Genomic DNA, 20,913 nt, shown 5'->3' on the forward strand with positions numbered 1-20,913 from the left:
ATGGACATTTCCGTCGGCTTCATAGGCGGAGGAAACATGGGCAAAGCCTTAGGCCTCGGTATGTTGAAAAAGAACCTGATAACACCGCAAAAGGTCTCCGTTTCTGGTCCTCATATAAACAACCTCATGCCCTGGACGGCTGCAGGGGTAACAAATTTATCAGAAAACAACTACGATATAGTTTGTAACAGCCAAGTGATATTTATCTGCGTGAAACCACACATTTTCGAATCCATGGCCAATGGTATAAAAGAAGCTTACAACGAGTATCCGATTGATATGAGGAATAAAATCTGGGTTTCGATTATGGCAGGGGTGACGATGGCTACTTTGAAGGAACGTCTTGGGTTTTATGATGGTGCCAAGATTATAAGAACTATGCCGAATACACCAGTTGATGTTGGATGTGGTGCTGTTGTCTATGCACCAGGACCTAATGTCACCAAGGACGAGGTGCAGATTATAAAGACTTTGCTGGAGGCCATCAGTATTTGTGCAGAAGTTCCTGAGAGTATGATTAATTCTGTTGGGGCTTTGTCAGGGAGCGGACCTGCGTACATATTTCAGGTAACAAATAAATGTCAAGTATATATACAGGGCCGGTCCTGCCTTGCATGCAATGCATGCAAAAAATGCGGGCGCAAGCCTTAGGGGGCGCCAAAACGAGTTTCGAAAATTAAATTTATAATATAATGTTTATATTTTTTATATAAAATCTAGAATTATTTATTTAAAATCTAGAACACTTAATAAATTAAAATAAATAATTTAACTTAACTATGGATACGGAGATACAAAATGCATATTTATTTTGCAATGTGATATCAGTAGAAACAATTAACCGATTAATAATTCTGCAAATTAGTAAATAACAGATCTGTTTATTGCTTAATCTACTTATTCAATTTTTTCTTTGTTTGAAGTTACCGTGGAATCAAAAAAGAAATTATCTATTGTTCAATTTCATAAGCGCAAACCTGCGAAAGATTAAGTTAATTGTTGGGCATTATTGACGAAAAATTGCGAGCTGATTTTGTTGAATCGGAACTTGTTAAAAAATATAAACAAGTTATAAAAAATAGGGTCAGTGCTTAGAAAATGACTTGTTTATTCCGAGAAATTGAATTGTAACCTTTGCTTTTGTTGATAATGTTTCGCATCTGTTGAACTTTGAATGATGAAGACATGCGTGGAACAAATATGAAAAATGAAACCAAAATTTACTTTGGGACGAAAATCTTAAGGCTTGTTTTATATCTAGTGGTGTCAATACTCTAAATTTAATAATTATTAACTATATAGAAATAATACATTTCAAATATAATAAGTTTTTTTTTCAATATTATTCAAGAAATGTGTAATTTCTTTGCATTTTTTACTGATTTTTTAACAATAATTCTAAAATACGTTAAAAATTTAACTTTAAAACAACAAGCTGATACTCTGGATATGACGGCTATCAATAAAGGGAAGTTTACAACGCAATTTTGGATATTGTAAATGATGAAAAATTAAATTAAATTAAAATTCAAAAAATCCAACATGAAATACGAGTGTGTTTGAAAATTAAATGCTAGTATTTTTAAATAATAATATTGCACATACGTTAAAAATAATTGAAAATTTCAAAATACTTGATTATAATCAACCCCCGAATTGCCTCGATTTTCTAAATAAATTTAAAATCAATATATTTTATACGCTTTTAGATTATACTAGATAAAACTATTTATACTGTATACAGTTGTATAAATAGTTTTATCTAGTTTCTAAAATCTAAAATCTTATATTGAAGCCAATTTTATTTATACCATTATTGTATACCATTTTCCCATAACAATGTATATATTGTTACAGACAGTTACATAAATAATTTTCTATTACTCTACTTTTTAAAAATGTATAATTTATTATAAACGTTTTAGCAAAGTTTTGAGATATTAGCAAAAAACTGTAGAAACATCCAAGATCGCTCACGCACAGACACGAATTCAAATTCGAAGCAAATCACATAAGTATTTACAGTAGTTTCATTTATAAAAAAAATTCATAACTATGTTTGTATTGTTTGATATAGTTCAAAATTGTATAATTTATTATATTTTTTTAGAAATTAAGTTCTACAATATATATATATATATATATATAATTATATATATATATATATATATATATATATATATTATTTTTACCTTTGTATCCTTTATTCAGGTGATAGAAGCCCTAGCAGATGGCGGAGTAAAAATGGGAATCCCAAGAGAGTTGGCCAATCAATTTTCAGCCCAAACAGTCCTTGGGGCTGCACAAATGGTGCTGAAGACTGGAAAACATCCTGGTCTTCTGAAGGACGAAGTCTGTTCACCAGGTGGGTCCACAATTGCAGGTGTACACGAGTTGGAAAAAAGAGGAGTCAGAAATGCCTTCATGAATGCAGTACAGGCTGCTAAGATGAGGAATGATGAACTGGGAAAAAATAATTAATATAATATATAAAGGATTAAGGATAAATGATGACTTTAATGTGTTTTATATATATTATGATATTAAATATTATATCATGCAATTTCAATGCAATTTTTTTATTACTTCTACATATAGTTTATACAATTTTTTATAATTCTTTGAGAAGTTTATATTACAGAACTTGGGAAATGCCCAAGATCACTCACGTTCAGAACACGCATTCGCGTTCAAAATCAAGTCACATATTGAATGACAGTTTATTCAAAATCTCTCCATAACAATGTATATATTGTTGGATACAGTTTTATACACAATTTTATCTAGTTTTTAGAAATAAATAAAACTGTAAAAGTGCGCAAGACCGCAATGTTAAAAATCAAATCATATATTGATAGAAGTTTATAAAATTTTTATAAACGTTTTTGCAAACTTTTGAGATATTTGCAAAAAAACTGTAAGAGTGCTAAGCTATTATATATATAATAGATTTAAACTATCCCTAAAAATATCAAAAATTGCTTCATACATATATATATATATATATATATATATATATATATATATATATAAGTGTATGAAGCACAAAAATTTTTGATATTTTTAGGGATAGTTTGAATCTATTATATATAATAAAGGTAAATTTTACATAATTTATTCTATCAAAATAATCCTTTTTTTCAGGCACTTTATTTTTTTTCTATTTATTGAAATTTATATTATACTGGACTTAAATTTTTATCTTATATATAAAAATGGAGCTCTCTTTCAAATGTCCGAATAAAACTCGAAAACGGCTGAATCGATTTGGCCAGCCTTAGTCTTGAAAAATTCGTGCCAATCCAGAGAATGTCCAAAAAGTGAGAAATTATTTCAAATCCGCGTAGAAACTTTACATTTATAATTTGAAAATTTTTGTAGAAGCGTTCCATGAATAAAACAATGAACGGTGGCAATTTCGTGAAATGTCAAACGCTTTTGACAGATGATGTTCAATTACGTTCAATAGGATGTTTTATGCGAATATTATTTATTTGTGATAAATTTGTAGTAAGTAGTTTTGTTTGTAGTTTTATTTATATACAAAAACGTTAGTAAACGGGCCCCAAGTGTTACTAGAGACTCAAAATATAAACTTTTTTGATATGTTAATATGAAAATGCATTTTTGGCATATTTTTCTCAAACACGGTGCTCTGAAAGATCTTATTTGTATAATTATATGCTCATTGGTATTTATAAAACATTCTCTAGGTTATATTATTTTTTATTTATGTTATTTAAATTCAGAACCTGAATTTGGTATCGATCAAATGGACCTTTTGTCGAATAACATTTTTCCAGTTATAATTTCCCAGAATTTATCGCAGAATAGATAGTAATATATGAAGGTCCGGGGTTAAAAAGGCCAACCACCGGTTTGTCAAAAATCAGTAAAGTTAAGCATTGTTCAACAACAATATTTGAAAGTAGAGGAAAAAAGATTTATAGCCAGCTACAAGCTTGATTTGAAAACGGTAATCTTTGAAATGGGGGAGATAAACGGTAATCTTTGAGAATCCATAATAAAAGTATTTTCTTCCGTTGGTAGTTTTTAAGCATTAGTTAAAAATGTAATTATTTTGTAAAATATTTCAAGTTACCCCGCCTACAGGGTAAAAAGGTCTAGATACCAAATTTTTGAAAGACATCAAAAAGGCACATTTCTACAATGATGAAGTAGAAGACAGTTTACTGAACTCAGATAATTGTTCGTTTGATATGTGTTATTTGCTGTGATATAATTGTTATGGTTTTCACAATATAGTTTACATTTGCTCAAAGTCAAATTGGACCTTTGTGCCTCGCCCTGCTCTACATATATACTTTATATTAAATTTACTTTTTTTCACCGAATGTTACTTGAAACTTTTCAAAAAGCAGGTAAAAAAAGAAATACTTTTTTGATTTTTAAATATTTATTTTCTATCTCTTCTCGCAAAAATTTGAAAATTTTGTATAAGCTCAGTAGTATTATTTACAATTATACACAAAATCCAGAATCCAAAAAGAATATGAAAAACTTGAAACGTAATTAATAAGCCGAAAGACCAAAAAAGACTCGGATTGAATTATACGATGTTTTCTATAGGAAGTGAATTAAACTTGCAGTTTGATTGTATTGACAAAATATAGACAAACTAATGGGGTTTCATGTTTTTATGATACTCCATTGTATATAGCATTCAAACAACACATCCTTATGCACTTAAAGTATTAATATTTTTGATTCTCTAGAAATGGTTTAGAATATACCTTATTTAGCAAAACAACGTTTGCCGGGTCAGCTAGCATATATATAAATATATATACTAGCTGGCCCGGCAAACGTTTTGCCATCAAAAATATTTTGCCGCTTTGCAGAAGTTCTTATAATATATATGACATATTAATAATAATGTTATTTTTTTATTACACAAATTTCTTTACATTTCGATAATTAATTCCATCGCATCATAGTTTTTTGTTTATTTTAATTTTATTTATGTCAAATAGTGAAATATTTTTTTTAATCAATGAATAAATTAGATTTCAGTCTGAATCAACGCAGTAGTTGAATTTCGCGCTTTATATTGTACAAGAGGTGACAGTCATTCTGACACATGTTGACAACTTCAATTGTCAAAGAAATTTCCGTGAATTAACACGCCGTCGCGTTAATTATGATTTTTAATTAAATCCTTGATTAGTTTTAATTAATTTATGCATCAAAACGTGTAATTAATTTAGTGGATCATTTTGATATAATTAATTTGTCGTGAAACGTTAATTAAAATCCAAAAAATGTATGTGTGCGGAAGTACCTTGAATAGTTTTATAAGTATCTCTTTCAGGGCCTCCATTTTGTATCAATTTTATAAGTAAAGAATTTATTTACAGCGTCAATGTATCCTTTAATTATATACGTGCAATTGTGAATTTGTATAATTTATTTATGTGCTTTTGTAGGTTATTAATTCATTTACAGCGCCAATGTATCCTTTATTTATATATATGCAATTGTAAAATGTATAATTTATATTTGAGTACTTCCAACACATATCTCTTTATTATCGAATTCTAAATTCACGAAAGTCTCTAATGTAAGTCGTGTGTCGTGTATTATGTAAAGACTTTACTCGGACAATTGCAACAGGTCGAATAGACATGTAACGAACAAAGTTATGTAGTGGTTCTAAAGTAGTGATTTTGTGTCGAGTACTTGAGATTTCTGGCAGATGCTTTAGAGGTGGTTCGTGTATTGGATTTTTGTTCTGGGAGCTGTCGTAGAGGATATCGAACAATGTAAGTGCAAAGCATGTTTTATACAAAAACAGTCAAAGAATATATTTCTGATATATACAGGCATTTATCATACTCCATCTGATATGCTTTATTTTAAATATTCAATATTTAATTTTTATGTGTGTATGTACATATATATATATATATATATATATATATATATATACACGTATATAAAGCGAGAGGTTTTTCTTCGGATGGTGAAATACTATGATAAAATTGTTCTTGAGCATCCATCCAGTAATTAATAACAGTTTTATTGAAAGAAAATGTTTTTATTTATTTAATTTATTAAATTGGTTAGATTTATGCTTTTTTACATATTTTTATTTATATTTTCCTGTAATTATGTATTTTTTATATTGTTTTAAATTCTGAAATATTTAATTGCGGCGCTGAAGATGGGTCAAATCAAGACCCGAAACATATGTTTTCATAATAAAAACATTTTCTTTCAATAAAACTGTTTTTAATTACTGGATGGATACCCAAGAACAATTTTATCACATAAGAATTAAATATTGAATATTTAAAATAAGGTACTACATATGCATTATATATGCATTAAGTTTTTTTTTATTTTTGAATTTAAAGCAGTCAAATATTTTTGAAAATGTTCACTTCATCACAATATTTTTTGTAATCTTTAGTGAAACTATAATTTGAATAGAAATAAATGAAAAGATATTACTCATAATTTATTTTCTGAAAGAGGTTTACAATTAATGACCGAGTTTTTAATAATAATATTTCTTATATAGTTATGTATTTAATGCTTGTTTTTTATATTAAATGAAATTAATTGAAAGATGCTTTAAGAACTTGTCCCTTTCTTATCCGATATCATTTATAAAGCAGTCTGTATATATTTTAGTAAAATATATTCTGGCTCGTGCATTATTAATATAGTTGTATACATATATCTGCTGGAAATATTGTTTATTCTATAATATTTGAGTTAATATAATTTTCTTTAATGAGATATACTTTATTAATTTCTAATGTATAAAATACAATTTATCTTTTGTTTATTCATCAACAACTATTATGCTAATAAAAGATTTTAAATTAATTTGGCAGACATATGTATAAAATACTATGTTCATATTTAATTTGTTATGGGGAAAACATGTTGATTCAGTTCTTTTTTAAATTTATAAAAGTGCATTTTATACTTGTTTTAAATATATATAAAAGATAAAAGTTTGTACTTCTCGTATGTATCAAAGACATTGAAAGTAATTTATATTATTACTATTCCATAATAATATTCCTAACACTATGAACTGATTTTGTGTGGAATTCAGAATTCTTATATGTATATTAAATTTTTGTTACCAAATTATTAGTTGACGAATACAGCTTTTTGTAAGCATCGATTTCTTATTTGTTGAAGAGGTCTTAGCATCCTTCCTTAGGTAACTCCTAAATTAATGGTATTTTATTGCAAATTACAAATTTCTCTATAAAAAATCTCTTTTTTGTTACACCTCTTGTTCATTATTATACAGAAAAAATATTTGTATTTGTATTTGACATTTCCAGTCAAATCAAGAATCATGTGTTTACCCTGTAGCGATATTGACTGCATGTACATTCTTATTTATTGGATAACACGATTGTTGGTGTTGATCAAATTATTTCAAATATTTAATACGACTTACCAAATTGTTAATTAAATTCAGCTTTTAAAAGACTTTTACTGTAATTTTATTTTAAATAATTGCTGCATAGCAAAATTATAGATTTTTATTCTTTTATTGCTAAAAACAGTTTTGATCAAGACATGCAATCAAAGTTTCAAAGAGTTGACTTGAATGATTAGACAAAATATAGTTTTGTTTACAAGTTTATTATTCGATTCAAGTTGTAAAAATTATTTAACTCGATTTCTAAAGGATAACAATCAGCTTTAAACAGTTTTGAAGTTTTTAATGTTCAAGTTTTCGAACATTTTTCATTATTTCATTTTACATGTTTTATTGAATTTCTTTTATGGCTTTTTCTAATAATTTGTATATTATTCAAGTCAACTAAATTTGTTTTTGTCTCGATTAATTGTAAAGGTTTCACATGTTTTATCAAGTCGTATAAACAATTTTGATTCGATTATTATCATTTCATTTCATCGATTAAGTAAATAATTCTCTCGAATAATTTTTTTTTTTAAGTCCAAATTATCCGATTATAATTCTTTCGAATAATTTTTTTTTTTTTTTTCTAAGTCCTTTCAGATATTTTTTGTTTTCTAAGTCCAAATTTTTTTGATTATAATTCTTTCGAATAATTTTTTTTCTTTTCTAAGTCCTTTCAGATAATTTTTTTTTTCTAAGTCCAAATTTTGTGAAACCTTTTCAATTAAGAGAGACGAGTTATTTTTGCATGCTGTATTATCCCAAAGCCAACATTCGAATGAATGAGGCTCACATTGAATATTTCACAACGAGAAAATTTTATTGGGGCAAAGTTAAATATTTTAACTAAGTCCCAGTAATTTTTTCTCGTTGTGAAAATTTCAACGTGGACTTGATTTCATTCGAGTGTTGACTTTGGGAATTGGTGTGAGGGAACACTAAAAAACATAAAAAAGTTTCAACGCTCAACAGAAAAGAGAAAAATTGACCTGGGACTTAAGGAGGTTTTTTTTAGGTCCTTCCCCTCCCCTTCCTCCTCCTCCTCCTCCTCTTTCCCCTTTTTTTCCCTTTTTTTTCGCTTTTTTTCACATTTTTTTTTCCTTTTTTGGTGTTGTTTTTTTCGCATGTTGTGGTTTTTGGGCAGATTTCTGGGTTCGGCATGCATCTTCCGCAATGTGTCTCTCTGCGTGTAACCTCTCGCATCATGGACCTCTGGTTGACCATCACTTGGTGTGTTCGTTTCAGTACCCTTTGCTCTCGCCAACAGCCAGCCACCAGCACTGCTCCATTTTTTCTGCTTCAGAGTTCCTTGTCGTCGCCTTCAGCCGGATTCGATCCGTCTCACCTTGTGCCTGCCTCCAGAGCGATTTCACCGAGTATGCGGTCCCTTAAACCACTCGGCTATTTAAGTTATTGATGATAAAAGTTATTTTTATTCCTATATTGTATTAATATTGAATTTTAATAAAGAATATGTATCACACACATCTCTCTTATTCATCATCTGCCTCTACCCCTCTCTTTCCCCAGTTATTCCTTTATCTTTTTTTTTTTTTTCTTTTTATGTATCTCTCTTACAGTCAGGTGCGAAACTTGAGTTTTTTGTTTTTCAGAAATATTCTAAGTGTCAAGGTCGAAATGCGACACCTGAATTTAATATTTTGAACTAATATTTGATAATTATGAAAAACTATACATTCGATTTTTTGTGCCTCTTCTGGAATCGAACCGAGACACGCTGAGCAACCGTAGTGGTCACTTAACAATCTCGGCCAATTGGTTTTAAAAAATCGTAGTCTTTTGTAAAAATATAAAGTGTTATTTCCAAACTGAAAGATATAAGTTTCCTAAAAATGTTCTGTGTCAGATGTGCGAATGGCCGAGGTCGTAAAGATACGGTTTAGGCCAGAATAGCAATTCGAGGATCGACAGATCGAACCTCATTTGACTGAAAAAAATATTTGGAGCCAATAATTTTTCAAACTGTGTAAATAAATAAGACATATTGATAAATAATTAAATTTATTGAGTGTCAGCATTACAAAAATCGACATAATATATATGTGCATATATATAAATATAAATGTATATATATATATATATATAATATATATATATATATATAAATATATAAAAGATAAGAAATAGTAGGAGGAGAATAATTTTGAATAAACTCATATTCACGCCTGGTTAGCAGTAAACCAAACCTACTTCGGTGTAATTTAAAAATCTTATTTTTTTTCGTTAAAAAGACAGTCTATCAGGGGTAGCCAAAATTGGCCAAAATCGTGACTTTCAAATGCAATTTTAAGGTCCTTAATGAATGAAATTGATAATTTCAATGAATGCATTGTGTAGACTAAAGTACAATCTTTATACCACACCAAAAAAATTACAAATTTATCATCGTCTTCATAGTTAAAATCAGCTTCAAAGTTGGCAATTTTTCAAACTTCAATTTGGTACCAAGGGCAGAAGAATTTTCTTTTCCAAAAACTGATTTCATATTCGAAATAAGCGCCTCGAAAACTATCAGAATCGGTCAAAACATTCTGAAAATCGCGAAAAAAAAATTTAATTTCATTAGTAAAATTTTGGTTTTGCTACCAATGATTTCGATTTTCGGAGGGTGTATGTGGATTTATCCAAAAACGGATAATATTTTCGAAATCAGCGTCCCAAAATCAATCAAAACCAATCAAAACATTTTGAAAATCACGAAGAAAGCCGATTTTTTTAAAGAAAAATCGATTTTGCAACCAAAGATTTCGATTTTTCGGGGGGGTGTTTGTGGGCTTATCCAAAAATAAATAGCATTTTTGAAATCAGCGTTCGAAAATCTTTTGGAATCAGTCAAAACATTTCCAAAATAGCAAAAACAAATCTATTTTTTTGCTAAAATTCCGATGTTGCAACCAAAGTTTTTGTTGTTTTCCAGTGGAACATGCCCTGAAAGCTCATCAAACAGGATGATTTCGTCCTTGGTGTAATAAAAAATCATCCAAAAACTTTGTCCAATAAGTTTTTGATCATAAATTTCCTTTAGTACAGGGGAGACCCAGATTTTATGGTTCCTGTTCCTATAAGTGCATAAGTACCTGTGAAAAGAATAAATATTCATTCTAAGGATATACATTTAAAATAAGATTACTTGTTACTTAATACCAGACTAGTAACAATAAGTAAGCTTTGAATATTTTATTTGAAAGTAAAACCACAAAAACTCGGTGAAAAAATAAAAACATTTGAATAATTTGTAGGTACATCATTTATGTTAATCGAATAACTTGATATCATTTCCAAAGTTAAAAAAAAAAGCTCTTAAAACAATCCATGGATAGTATCCATGGATTCAACTTCAAATAAATCATTTATTATAATCGAACAATTTGATATCATCACTGTAGTTTTAACAAAATCATGAATAGCAGTCTTTGCTTTTAATATTATTTATGATTTATGAATCTAAATTTTATCTATTTTTTACTTATATAAATAAATTAAAATGCCTAGAACAAAATTTTCAAGTTGGTTGATAAAATGTACACAGACACAAATTCGCGTTTAAGTTAAAAATTATACGAAATTTTAGTACTTAGTAAATTTGATATAGTGTTTATTAATGTAAACAAATTAACGTGCCCAAAAGCGAAAATTAAAAGTTATTTGAAGAAAAGTAAAAAAAGTCCCAAATCTACATATTACGTTTAAATTTACGTTTCAATTGAAAATTGTTCAAAATTTTGATAAGCAAGTATATAAAACAATTTATACTATTTGTTAGTAAATTTCATCTAGTTTATACTAGTATAAACAAATAAACATGGTCTGAACATAGTTTTAGTAATTTAACAAAATGCAACAAAACGTCTAAAATCTACCTATAGTCAATTATTAAACTCAAATCAGCACTTCAATCACAAATTATTCAAAATTTCAATATCAAAGTGCATATAACAATTTATACTGAATTTTAGTAAATTGTATCTAGTTTATACTGAAATAAACATCTAAAAGTGTCCGCTATAAAATTTCCAAAATACTTGACAAAATGTAAAAAATGTTGCAAACTCGCATATTGATTGCAATTGAGTAAAATGTGTTTGATAAAATCCGTTAATAGTAGTCCATGGATTCAATATGGTTTATAATTTATAAATCATATACAACATAATTGTACTGTTAGCTCGCTAAAATCATTATTCTGCTTTTGAATAGTATTATAGTATAGTATTCAATATTATTATTATTCTAGTTGAATAGTATAGTATTCAAATATTAAAAAAATGTTGGTAATTTAAATTTGTGCAAATTTCTTAAATATTTCATTCACATTAGACAAACAAATTAATTAATTAATTTAATTGGAAATGGCACTTATGATTCAAAAGAAAAAATATTACTTACAGAAAGCATTTATGTATTGATGTAAATATTGAATTATTAATAACAACTGCACTTTTAATAAATATTATTAACACGAGAATTAATACACGAATATTTGTTTTCAAAAGAAAAGAAAAGAAAACATTCAAAAACGTATTTCCTTATATAAAAAACAAACCTTTTGTTTAAACAATGAAAAAAAGTATCTTCCACTTTTAAGCAATTTTGAAAAGTAAGAAAAAATAAACTAAATCTGACCTGTTCTACTTGATTATTTTAAAGATATCTATCCACGAATTTTTTCACAAATTTTTTGTGGTTTTATTTTCAAATAAAATATTCATTAATTAACACATTTGAAAACACATCTGAAAAGTAACCTGTCACAACAGACATTTTCAACCTGAAAACAAATTTTGTTTTTTTGAATTAAAAACTTCATGTCAAAAACCGTTAAAACGATTTTTGCAATTTATTGCTAATTTGTATAATATATAAACCGAAATATCGGATCGATAAGATGGCGGAAGATGTAGAAGATCCAAAATGTTGCAGTATATGTAATATTGATGTTAATGGAAAAAACATTATTGGATGTGAAGGTGAATGCAAAGGTTGGTTCCACAAAAAGTGTGCGAAAGTTACTAATGAACAATATAAAGTTATCAGCACAAGTAACAATATAAAATGGTTTTGTGACATATGCTCAAAAAAAAATGAGGTAAGATATTCACATGAAAGTAATTTGAAAGAAATAGTAAATGAGCTTAAAACTTTAAAGAATGATATTAAAATAATTAAAGATGCAAGATCTAGTTATGCTACAATATGTAAAAATAATGCCACAGAAAATAATAATAATAAAAATTATAAAAATAAAGACATAATAAACCCAAATATGCCGCCAATAATTGTAAAACCAAAGAATAAACAGAACAGCTATGAAACTAGAAACTATATTGAGAAAAACATAAATCCAAAAAACGTAAAAGCAAAAGTAAGATCAATTAACAACATTAGTAGCGGGGGGTTAATAATTAAGGCCTCAACAATTGAGGAAACAAAAACATTAGCAGAACATATGATACAAAAAATTGGAAGCGAATACGAAATATATATAAAGAAACAAAGAAATCCGCGACTTGTTATAACAAATGCTCCAAGGCAATATATGGACGGCACAGAATTGATAAATGAAATGATAGAATATAATTACAATATAAATAACACAGATCAAATTAAACTAATATACCAAAGGAAATCACGAAAAACAGAAAATTGGATTACATATATCGAAACATCGGGCAAAACATACGAAAAATTGTTAGAAAATAATGTAAATCTAGGATGGAGGACAGCTCATATAATAGAAGATTTAAACATAAAAAGATGTTATAACTGTCAGGCATATGGACACAGGGCAGTAGAATGCAAAAACAAGACGTTCTGTGCAAACTGTGCGGATGAGCATAACACAAGAGATTGTAAGAGCAAATCTAAGAAATGCATAAACTGCACAAATGCCAATGTAAAATACAAATCAAATTTTAATACGGTGCATAATGCAAATGAAACGGAATGTTCATGTTATCAACACAGAGCCAAAATGGTAAGAATATCGACGAATTACAATGGACAAATTCAAGAAAATGAATAAATATAATAGCAATAACAAGAAAATAGAGATTAAGTATTTCAATATAAGAAGCTTAAGAAATAAAATAGATGACTTAGAAATAATTATGCATAAAAATGAAAATTGCCAAATTTTAATATTAACAGAAACTTGGATATACCAAGAAGAAGAAGGATACTTTAATTTAAAAAATTTTAGAGGTTTTTACAACTGCAGAGAAAAGAAAAGAGGAGGAGGAATAGCGATATTTGTAAGAAATGAACTAAACTGTACTGTCATAGAAAATAATAATAAAAATAATATAAATCTCCTGGAAATAGAAGTAACAAATATGAACCCTGTTATAAAGTTTATTGTTATTTACAACCCTCCGAATAATAATAAACAAGATCTGATAAATTTAATAGAAAAAAAAATGGAAGAAAACGGTAAAAATACAATAATAATAGGTGATATGAATTTAGATATAATTCCAAACAATAATATATCAAATTGTTACAAAGATATTATAGAATCATCAGGATACAAAATAATAAATAATATAGATAGCCAATACGCCACAAGGAAGACTCAAAACACTAAATCAATAATTGACCATGTTATATCAAATTATAAAAAGAAGATTAATATAGAAATAGAAGACACAGAAATATCTGATCACAAAATGATAACAGTATTTATACAAAATACGCCGAGAATCAAACCAAAAATGCATAAAATAATTAGATATAGCATAGATTTAGAAGGATTAGAAAAGACAATAACTTGTAAGTTAGACTCTAAAATAGTGGACCAATTAGAGGATTTAATAAAAATTATACAAGATGCAGCAAAAGAAAATAAAATCAAAGAAACAATAAGAGCCAGAGAAGATACCTGGATAACAGAAGAAATTATTAACTTAATGAAATACAGAAACAAATTCTACAATAATTTAAAGAAATGCAATATAAATGAAGTAAGCAAACATAATGCCATAAAAATGAAATATAATAATATAAAAAAAGATATAAAAAATATGATCTACAAAGCAAAAAGACAATACTATTCAGAAGAAACAAAAAAATGTGAAAGTGACTCTCGAAAAATATGGGAACTAATAAATAAAACATTAGGAGGAGGAAAAAATAAAAATGAATATAAAGAAAATATTGAAAAAATACAGCATAAAGATAAAAATATATTTCTTACAGAAAAGGAAGACATTGCGGAGTATCTCAACAAACATTTTGCTGAAATAGGTATGAAACTACAAAAGAAAATGGATCATTGCAACTATAAACCATCAATACACAGACCTAAAAACAAAATCCAAATTTTTGAATTAACAGATGAGAAAGAAATAAAAAAAATTGTTGAAAATCTGAAAAATAACGCTGCACCTGGCGAAGACAAGATAACAGCAAGAATCACTAAAAAAATAATAAATATAATAGCTCCACTACTTGCTGTTTTAATGAATAGATACATAGAATGTGGTGTATTTCCATCGTGTCTTAAAATGGCTACAATAAAACCAATTTTCAAAACAGGAAACAAAACAGATCCAAATAACTACAGACCTATAACAATAACAAACACATTCTCCAAGATATATGAAAAAGTAATAAAAAAAAGATTACTTGATTTTCTCATTCAAAAAATTGACAAAAATCAATATGGTTTCCTCCCTTCATCAAATACACAAGGTGCCCTAATAGATTTGACTAATACCATCAGTCAGCACCTTGAGGAAAATATGCACACAGTTGCAATTTTTATTGATTTACAAAAAGCTTTCGATACAGTAGATCATGGCATATTACTTAATAAACTAATAGATTTAGGTGTAGAGGGTTTGTCTTACAGCATTATCAAAGATTTCCTCATGAAAAGAGTGGTAAGGACGAAGGTGGGAAATTTCACAAGTGGAGGATGTAACATAACCTGTGGAGTTCCACAAGGTTCTGTATTAGGACCTTTATTGTATCTATTATACACCAATAACCTTAAAGACGCAAAATTAAAGGGAAGATACATATTATATGCAGACGATACAGCGATAGTATATGCGGATAAGGATAAAAAAAGACTCGAAGATATTATAAACACGGACATGAAAATATACACCGAGTGGCTAACTGAAAATAAACTAACAATTAACATAGATAAAACAAAATACATATATTTCAAACATAGAAAAAATACTGAGAACACTAAACTAAAAATTGAAGTAAATAATAGAGCAATAGAGGAAGTGGAAAGCATAAAATACTTAGGACTGATAATAAATGAAAAACTGACATGGACAGACCATATAAACAAAATAAAAAGAAAGATAGGAACATTAACAGGGGCATTGAAAAGGATCCACTCTTTCGGCAAAAAAAATAAAATACTAATTCTTAAAACGCAAATAATACCTATAATTTTATATGGCATAACAACATGGAGCCAAACAACTAAAGCAAACCTAAATGACATACAGAGAATAATGAATAAAGCCATAAAAATAGCATATAATTTACCACATCTAACACCCACCAAATACTTGCAGAGAGAAACAAATAATCATTCACTAAATAACATAATTAAAATAGAGAAATGCAAACTAATACACAAAATGAAATTTAACCGAATTAAAACAAGTGCAACAATAGACACAAATCAAGATATACATGAACACTACACGAGACAACACAACAATTTTCACATTGAACGCAATAGAAAAAAGAATTTGAGAGAAAATGTCATATGGAGTGCTACCAAAATATATAACGAATTGCCAGACTATATTAAGATGACCAATGATAATGATAATTTTAAAAGAAAAATAAAGAAGTACTATATGGAAATTGAAGAAAAAGAAGACTGAAGAGTTATATATAGATATTATATTAATGAAATAGATATTATAGTCAAATGAAATGTAAATATTATATGAAAACTGTTTTTCATAATCTCTCATACCAGGCACCTCTGTCTGACTGAGATATGAAAATAATGTATATATGTAAATAAATAAATAAATAAATAAAATAAAAACAACTGTCAATTTTGACGTTTGACGTTTGACATTTGTTTGACGTTTAATCTTAAACAATATAACTCAATTTTGGCATTTGTTTAATGTAACAAATTCGTGTATTAATCATTATTTTGGACCTGAATGAATATCACAATGTGTTGAAACAAATATCTGTTTAGAATTATGCCCAACAGTTTGCCAAAATATTTATAAATACATAAACATGAATCACTTTGCCTTAAAATTAAAATATAAAACATTTGTTTGGTACTTACCTAGAACATATTTTCACACAAAACACACTTTAACTTTAAATCTATTTAAATGTATGACAAATGACAATTATTATTACGATAAAGACACTTGTTGAACCAAGTCTCAGACAGAACTGACTGTTGATTTATTTTAAAAATATTTACAACACAAAATTAGCCATAGAGCATAGAACATGTATTTATATAGACTGATAACACAGTTTTTAATATCAACATTTTAGCAGCAGTTTAGTTTTCTTTCTATTTTTATTATCTGAATTGTTTTTATCAATTACATACAAAGAAAATTAAATAATAAAACAACATTTGTAAATTTCAATACGCACATAAATTTATTTCATCCAAATTACACAAATGAAATAAAGATAATAATTACTAATTAAATAAAATATACAAAATATTCCTAACATCCCTCTCGACATGGATTACTTACATGCAAAAATGTATATGATAGAAAAATTATTTAAATTCGCAATAATAACAACAAGTTTATGATTGAATAAATAAAAGTAATAAATTGATACAAGTATATATACACATTTACATTATTTGATTTTTTGCACAAAGTGCATAATTCACTTCTTCAAGTGTTTTCTTTACAAAACCAGCTACGAATTTGTGTTTTTGATAAAAACCCTCATAATAGCATTTTATTCAATTTTTTTCATATACATATATACAGTTGAACTCCAATTATCCGAATTAATGGCGACCGGGACCCATTCGGATAATCAAATATTCGGATAATCGGAGTTTGTTTTTAAAATTGCCATTGGAGAGAAAAAAAAGTTACGTTTTGATATTGCACTATTTTTTTATTGAATTAAATGAAAGAAATATGACATTTTCACATGTTTTAAATATAAATAAAATGTACTTATGTACAAGTTTAGAAATAAAAATCATTGTTTTGTAAACATCTCCGTCAAATCAAAACAAACAATGTGCCTACACTGGCTTTGCTGGTGGAAGAATAATAGCGCACTTAGACTTTTTTTGGACAATTTTTTTTCTGAAATTTCAGAAATGCCTTCATGAATGCAGTACAGGCTGTTAAGATGAGGAATGATGAACTGGGAAAAAATAATTAATATTAATATATAAAGGATTAAGGATAAATGATGACTTTAATGTGTTTTATACATTATGATATTATTAAATATTATACCATACAATATTATTGCAATTTTTTATATTTCTTTAACATATAGTTTATACAATTTTTTATAATTCTTTGAGAAGTTTATATTACAGAACTTGGGAAATGTCCAAGATCACTCACCTTCAGAACACGCATTCGCGTTCAAAATCAAGTCACATATTGAATGACAGTTTATTCAAAATCTCTCCATAACAATGTATATATTGTTTGATACAGTTTTATACACAATTTTATCTAGTTTTTAGAAATAAATAAAACTGTAAAAGTGCGCAAGACCGCAATGTTAAAAATCAAATCATATATTGATAGAAGTTTTATACATTTTTTTCCATAACAATGTATGTATTGTTTGATACAGTTTTATAGATAATTTTATCTAGTTTTTATAAATACCTGAATTTTCATGAATCTTCTTGTAAACTTCTGATATATTAGCAAAACACTGTAAAAATGTCCGAGATCGCTCACGTTCAGAACACGAAGTTAAGTTAAAATCAAATCATACATTCAAGGCAATATTATTTAAAATTTTCCCATAACAATATATATCGCGAGATCGCTCACTCGAATCCAATTTCAAACTAAATGACATATCGATTTAATACGATTTTATAGACAATTTTATCTAGCAATATATAATTTACTCTAAACATTCTTGTAAACTTTTGAGATATTTGCTAGAAACTGTAAAAATGTCCGAGTTTACTCACACAAATTCAAATTCAAACTAAATTACACATTCAAAGAGGTTTTGTACAAAATCTTTCCATAACAATGTACATATCGTTTAATACGATTTTAAAGAGAATTTTATCTAGTTTTCATAGATATATAATTTTATATAAACGTTTTTGCAAACTTTTCAGATATTTGTAAAAAACTGCAAAAGTGCAATTCAAACTAGCAATTCACTAATAGTATTGCATACTGAATAACTAACAAAGAATAATTTATACTGAAATTTATTAAATTTTCATTTGTTTTTGCTAATGTAAATATCAAAAATCATCCAGAATTAAATTTTCAACTTATTTTGCAAAATATTATTCACTCAGGTCATTCAAAATTCTTTAAAAATAAAATTTATACTGAAAATTTCAACAAAACAAAACAAATTAATTATAAAATCTAAATTTTATATAATTAACATCCAACATTTACAAAATATATACAACTTAACAAAACAAATACAAAAAATACACTTTAACACTATTCGACCATCTTTCATATTTTCATATCAATCAATTCTGTTTTCCCAATTCATCGTTCCTCATCTTAGCAGCCTGTACGGCATTCATGAAGGCATTCCTGACACCACTTTTTTCCAACTCGTGTACACCTGCAATTGTGGACCCACCTGGTGAACAGACTTCGTCTTTCAGAAGACCAGGATGCTTTCCAGTCTTCAGCACCATTTGTGCAGCTCCGAGGACTGTTTGGGCTGCAAATTGATTGGCCAAATGTCTTGGGATTCCCATTTTTACTCCGCCGTCTGCTAGGGCTTCTATCACCTAATAAAGGACACAGGGGTAAAAGGTAAAAGATATATATATATATATATATATATATATATATTAGGGTGGTCCTTAAAATGGTCATTTTCGAATTTTATTGCTCCCAAAGGCTCAAATGGTTCCAAATTGATAAAAAACAATTCTCTGAAAGTTTTAGCTCTAAAAATTAACGTTTAGATAGAGCGCAATTCCATCAAAGTTTGTATGGAAAGAGCATGGAAAAAAATTTGAAAATTAAAAAAACGTGTTTTAGGCGTAACTTAGCGACAAATGAATGAGTTTTATTCATTCATTTGTTCGATAAATTACATCTAAAAACATTTTTAAACTTTTTGAAAATTTTTCCATGCTATTTCCATATAAAACTTTGATTGAATTGCGCTCTATCTAAACGTTAATATTAAGAGCTAAAACTTTCAGAGAATTGTTTTTTATCAATTTGGAACCATTTGAGCCTTTGGGAGCAATAAAATTCGAAAATGACCATTTTAAGGACCACCCTAATATATATATATATATATATATATATATATAAATATTTATTTATTTATTTATTTATTTATTTAAATATATAGCCCACAGATTTCTTCAAGAGGACTCAAAAATACAATTATTTTACATAATGAATAACAATTAAAATGTATACAAAATTACAATATATAGTTATTAACATAAAATTACATATAATTCAGAATGTAACAATATTATTTATAAACAGAATAAGATAAAATAATGATATAATTGAAAAGAAAATAAAAAGGTTAACTTGTGCAGATGGATATTATTTGATTAGGTGAAGTGTTGTGAATATCTATTTCATTATTAATTAAGTTAAAGTTAGAGGACATAAGTAAAATAGGCGAATTTAAGAGAGAATTAGATTCAGGAGTAGGATAATTGAAAAATAATTGTGAACGCGTAGATAAGCCTTGGATAGTTGATTGAGAATAAGAGGACAGTCTATAGAATTATTGCAAAGCTTAAATAAGAACATAATTGTACAGATAAATCGACGTGAGGCAAGGGAAGGAATACCAAATTCTTTTAGTAAAGTGTTGTGGTCAAAGCCACGTTCAGGGTAAATTTTATATGTTTTATAATAAAGGTATTTCAGAAATTTTTGCTGAACCTTCTCTATCGCATCAGAGTTGTTGATATGATGAGGATACCAAATAATCGAACCGCATTCTAATTTTGAACGTACAATAGAATAGTACATGCAAAGAAGTGCATTGGTAGACTTAAATTGTTTACAATTTCTTAGTATCAAACCTAAAGATTGATGTGCTCTATTACAAATATCAGTTACATGATCTGTGAAAAACAAACCAGAATCAAATAGAACACCTAAATCGGAAATTTTATTACATCTATCAATGCTGGTGTTAGAAATTTTATAATCAAAAAGTATTGGAACGCGCTTATGTGTAAAACTAAGAATCTTGCACTTTGATATATTTAGATGTAGTTTGTTATAGATACACCAAGATTGGAAAAGGTCAAGTTGAGACTGTAA

At 27.5% G+C, this 20,913-nt stretch overlaps 2 protein-coding genes across 2 annotated transcripts in view; one reads left to right on the top strand and one right to left on the bottom strand.

The window, feature by feature from the left end:
* LOC113372900 (pyrroline-5-carboxylate reductase-like) lies at positions 1 to 2,481 on the top strand. Its single transcript, XM_026613237.1, has 2 exons — positions 1 to 567; positions 2,212 to 2,481. The coding sequence occupies exons 1-2, from the start codon at positions 1 to 3 to the stop codon at positions 2,479 to 2,481; spliced, it is 837 nt and encodes a 278-aa protein (XP_026469022.1).
* A 16,599-nt stretch (positions 2,482 to 19,080) lies between these two features.
* The window catches only part of LOC113372801 (pyrroline-5-carboxylate reductase 3-like), a 4,312-nt gene continuing 2,479 nt past the window's right edge, over positions 19,081 to 20,913 (bottom strand). Inside the window, exon 2 of the mRNA XM_026613143.1 lies at positions 19,081 to 19,394. Coding sequence (XP_026468928.1) covers positions 19,125 to 19,394 — 270 coding nt within the window. The 3' untranslated portion in view covers positions 19,081 to 19,124. The remainder of the gene's footprint in view (positions 19,395 to 20,913) is intronic.

The sequence above is a fragment of the Ctenocephalides felis genome, unplaced genomic scaffold (genome assembly GCF_003426905.1).
Source record: "Ctenocephalides felis isolate EL2017-DRISC unplaced genomic scaffold, ASM342690v1 CF-g0.4_SCAFFOLD_01604, whole genome shotgun sequence".
Classification (NCBI taxonomy): Eukaryota; Metazoa; Arthropoda; class Insecta; order Siphonaptera; family Pulicidae; genus Ctenocephalides; species Ctenocephalides felis.

Bases quoted from the DNA above. Each gene is read 5' to 3' on its own strand.
- LOC113372900 (XM_026613237.1), top strand. From the start codon at position 1: ATGGACATTTCCGTCGGCTTCATAGGCGGAGGAAACATGGGCAAAGCC. The intron at 568-2,211 runs GTAACAAATAAA...TCCTTTATTCAG, and splicing joins GACCTGCGTACATATTTCAG to GTGATAGAAGCCCTAGCAGA.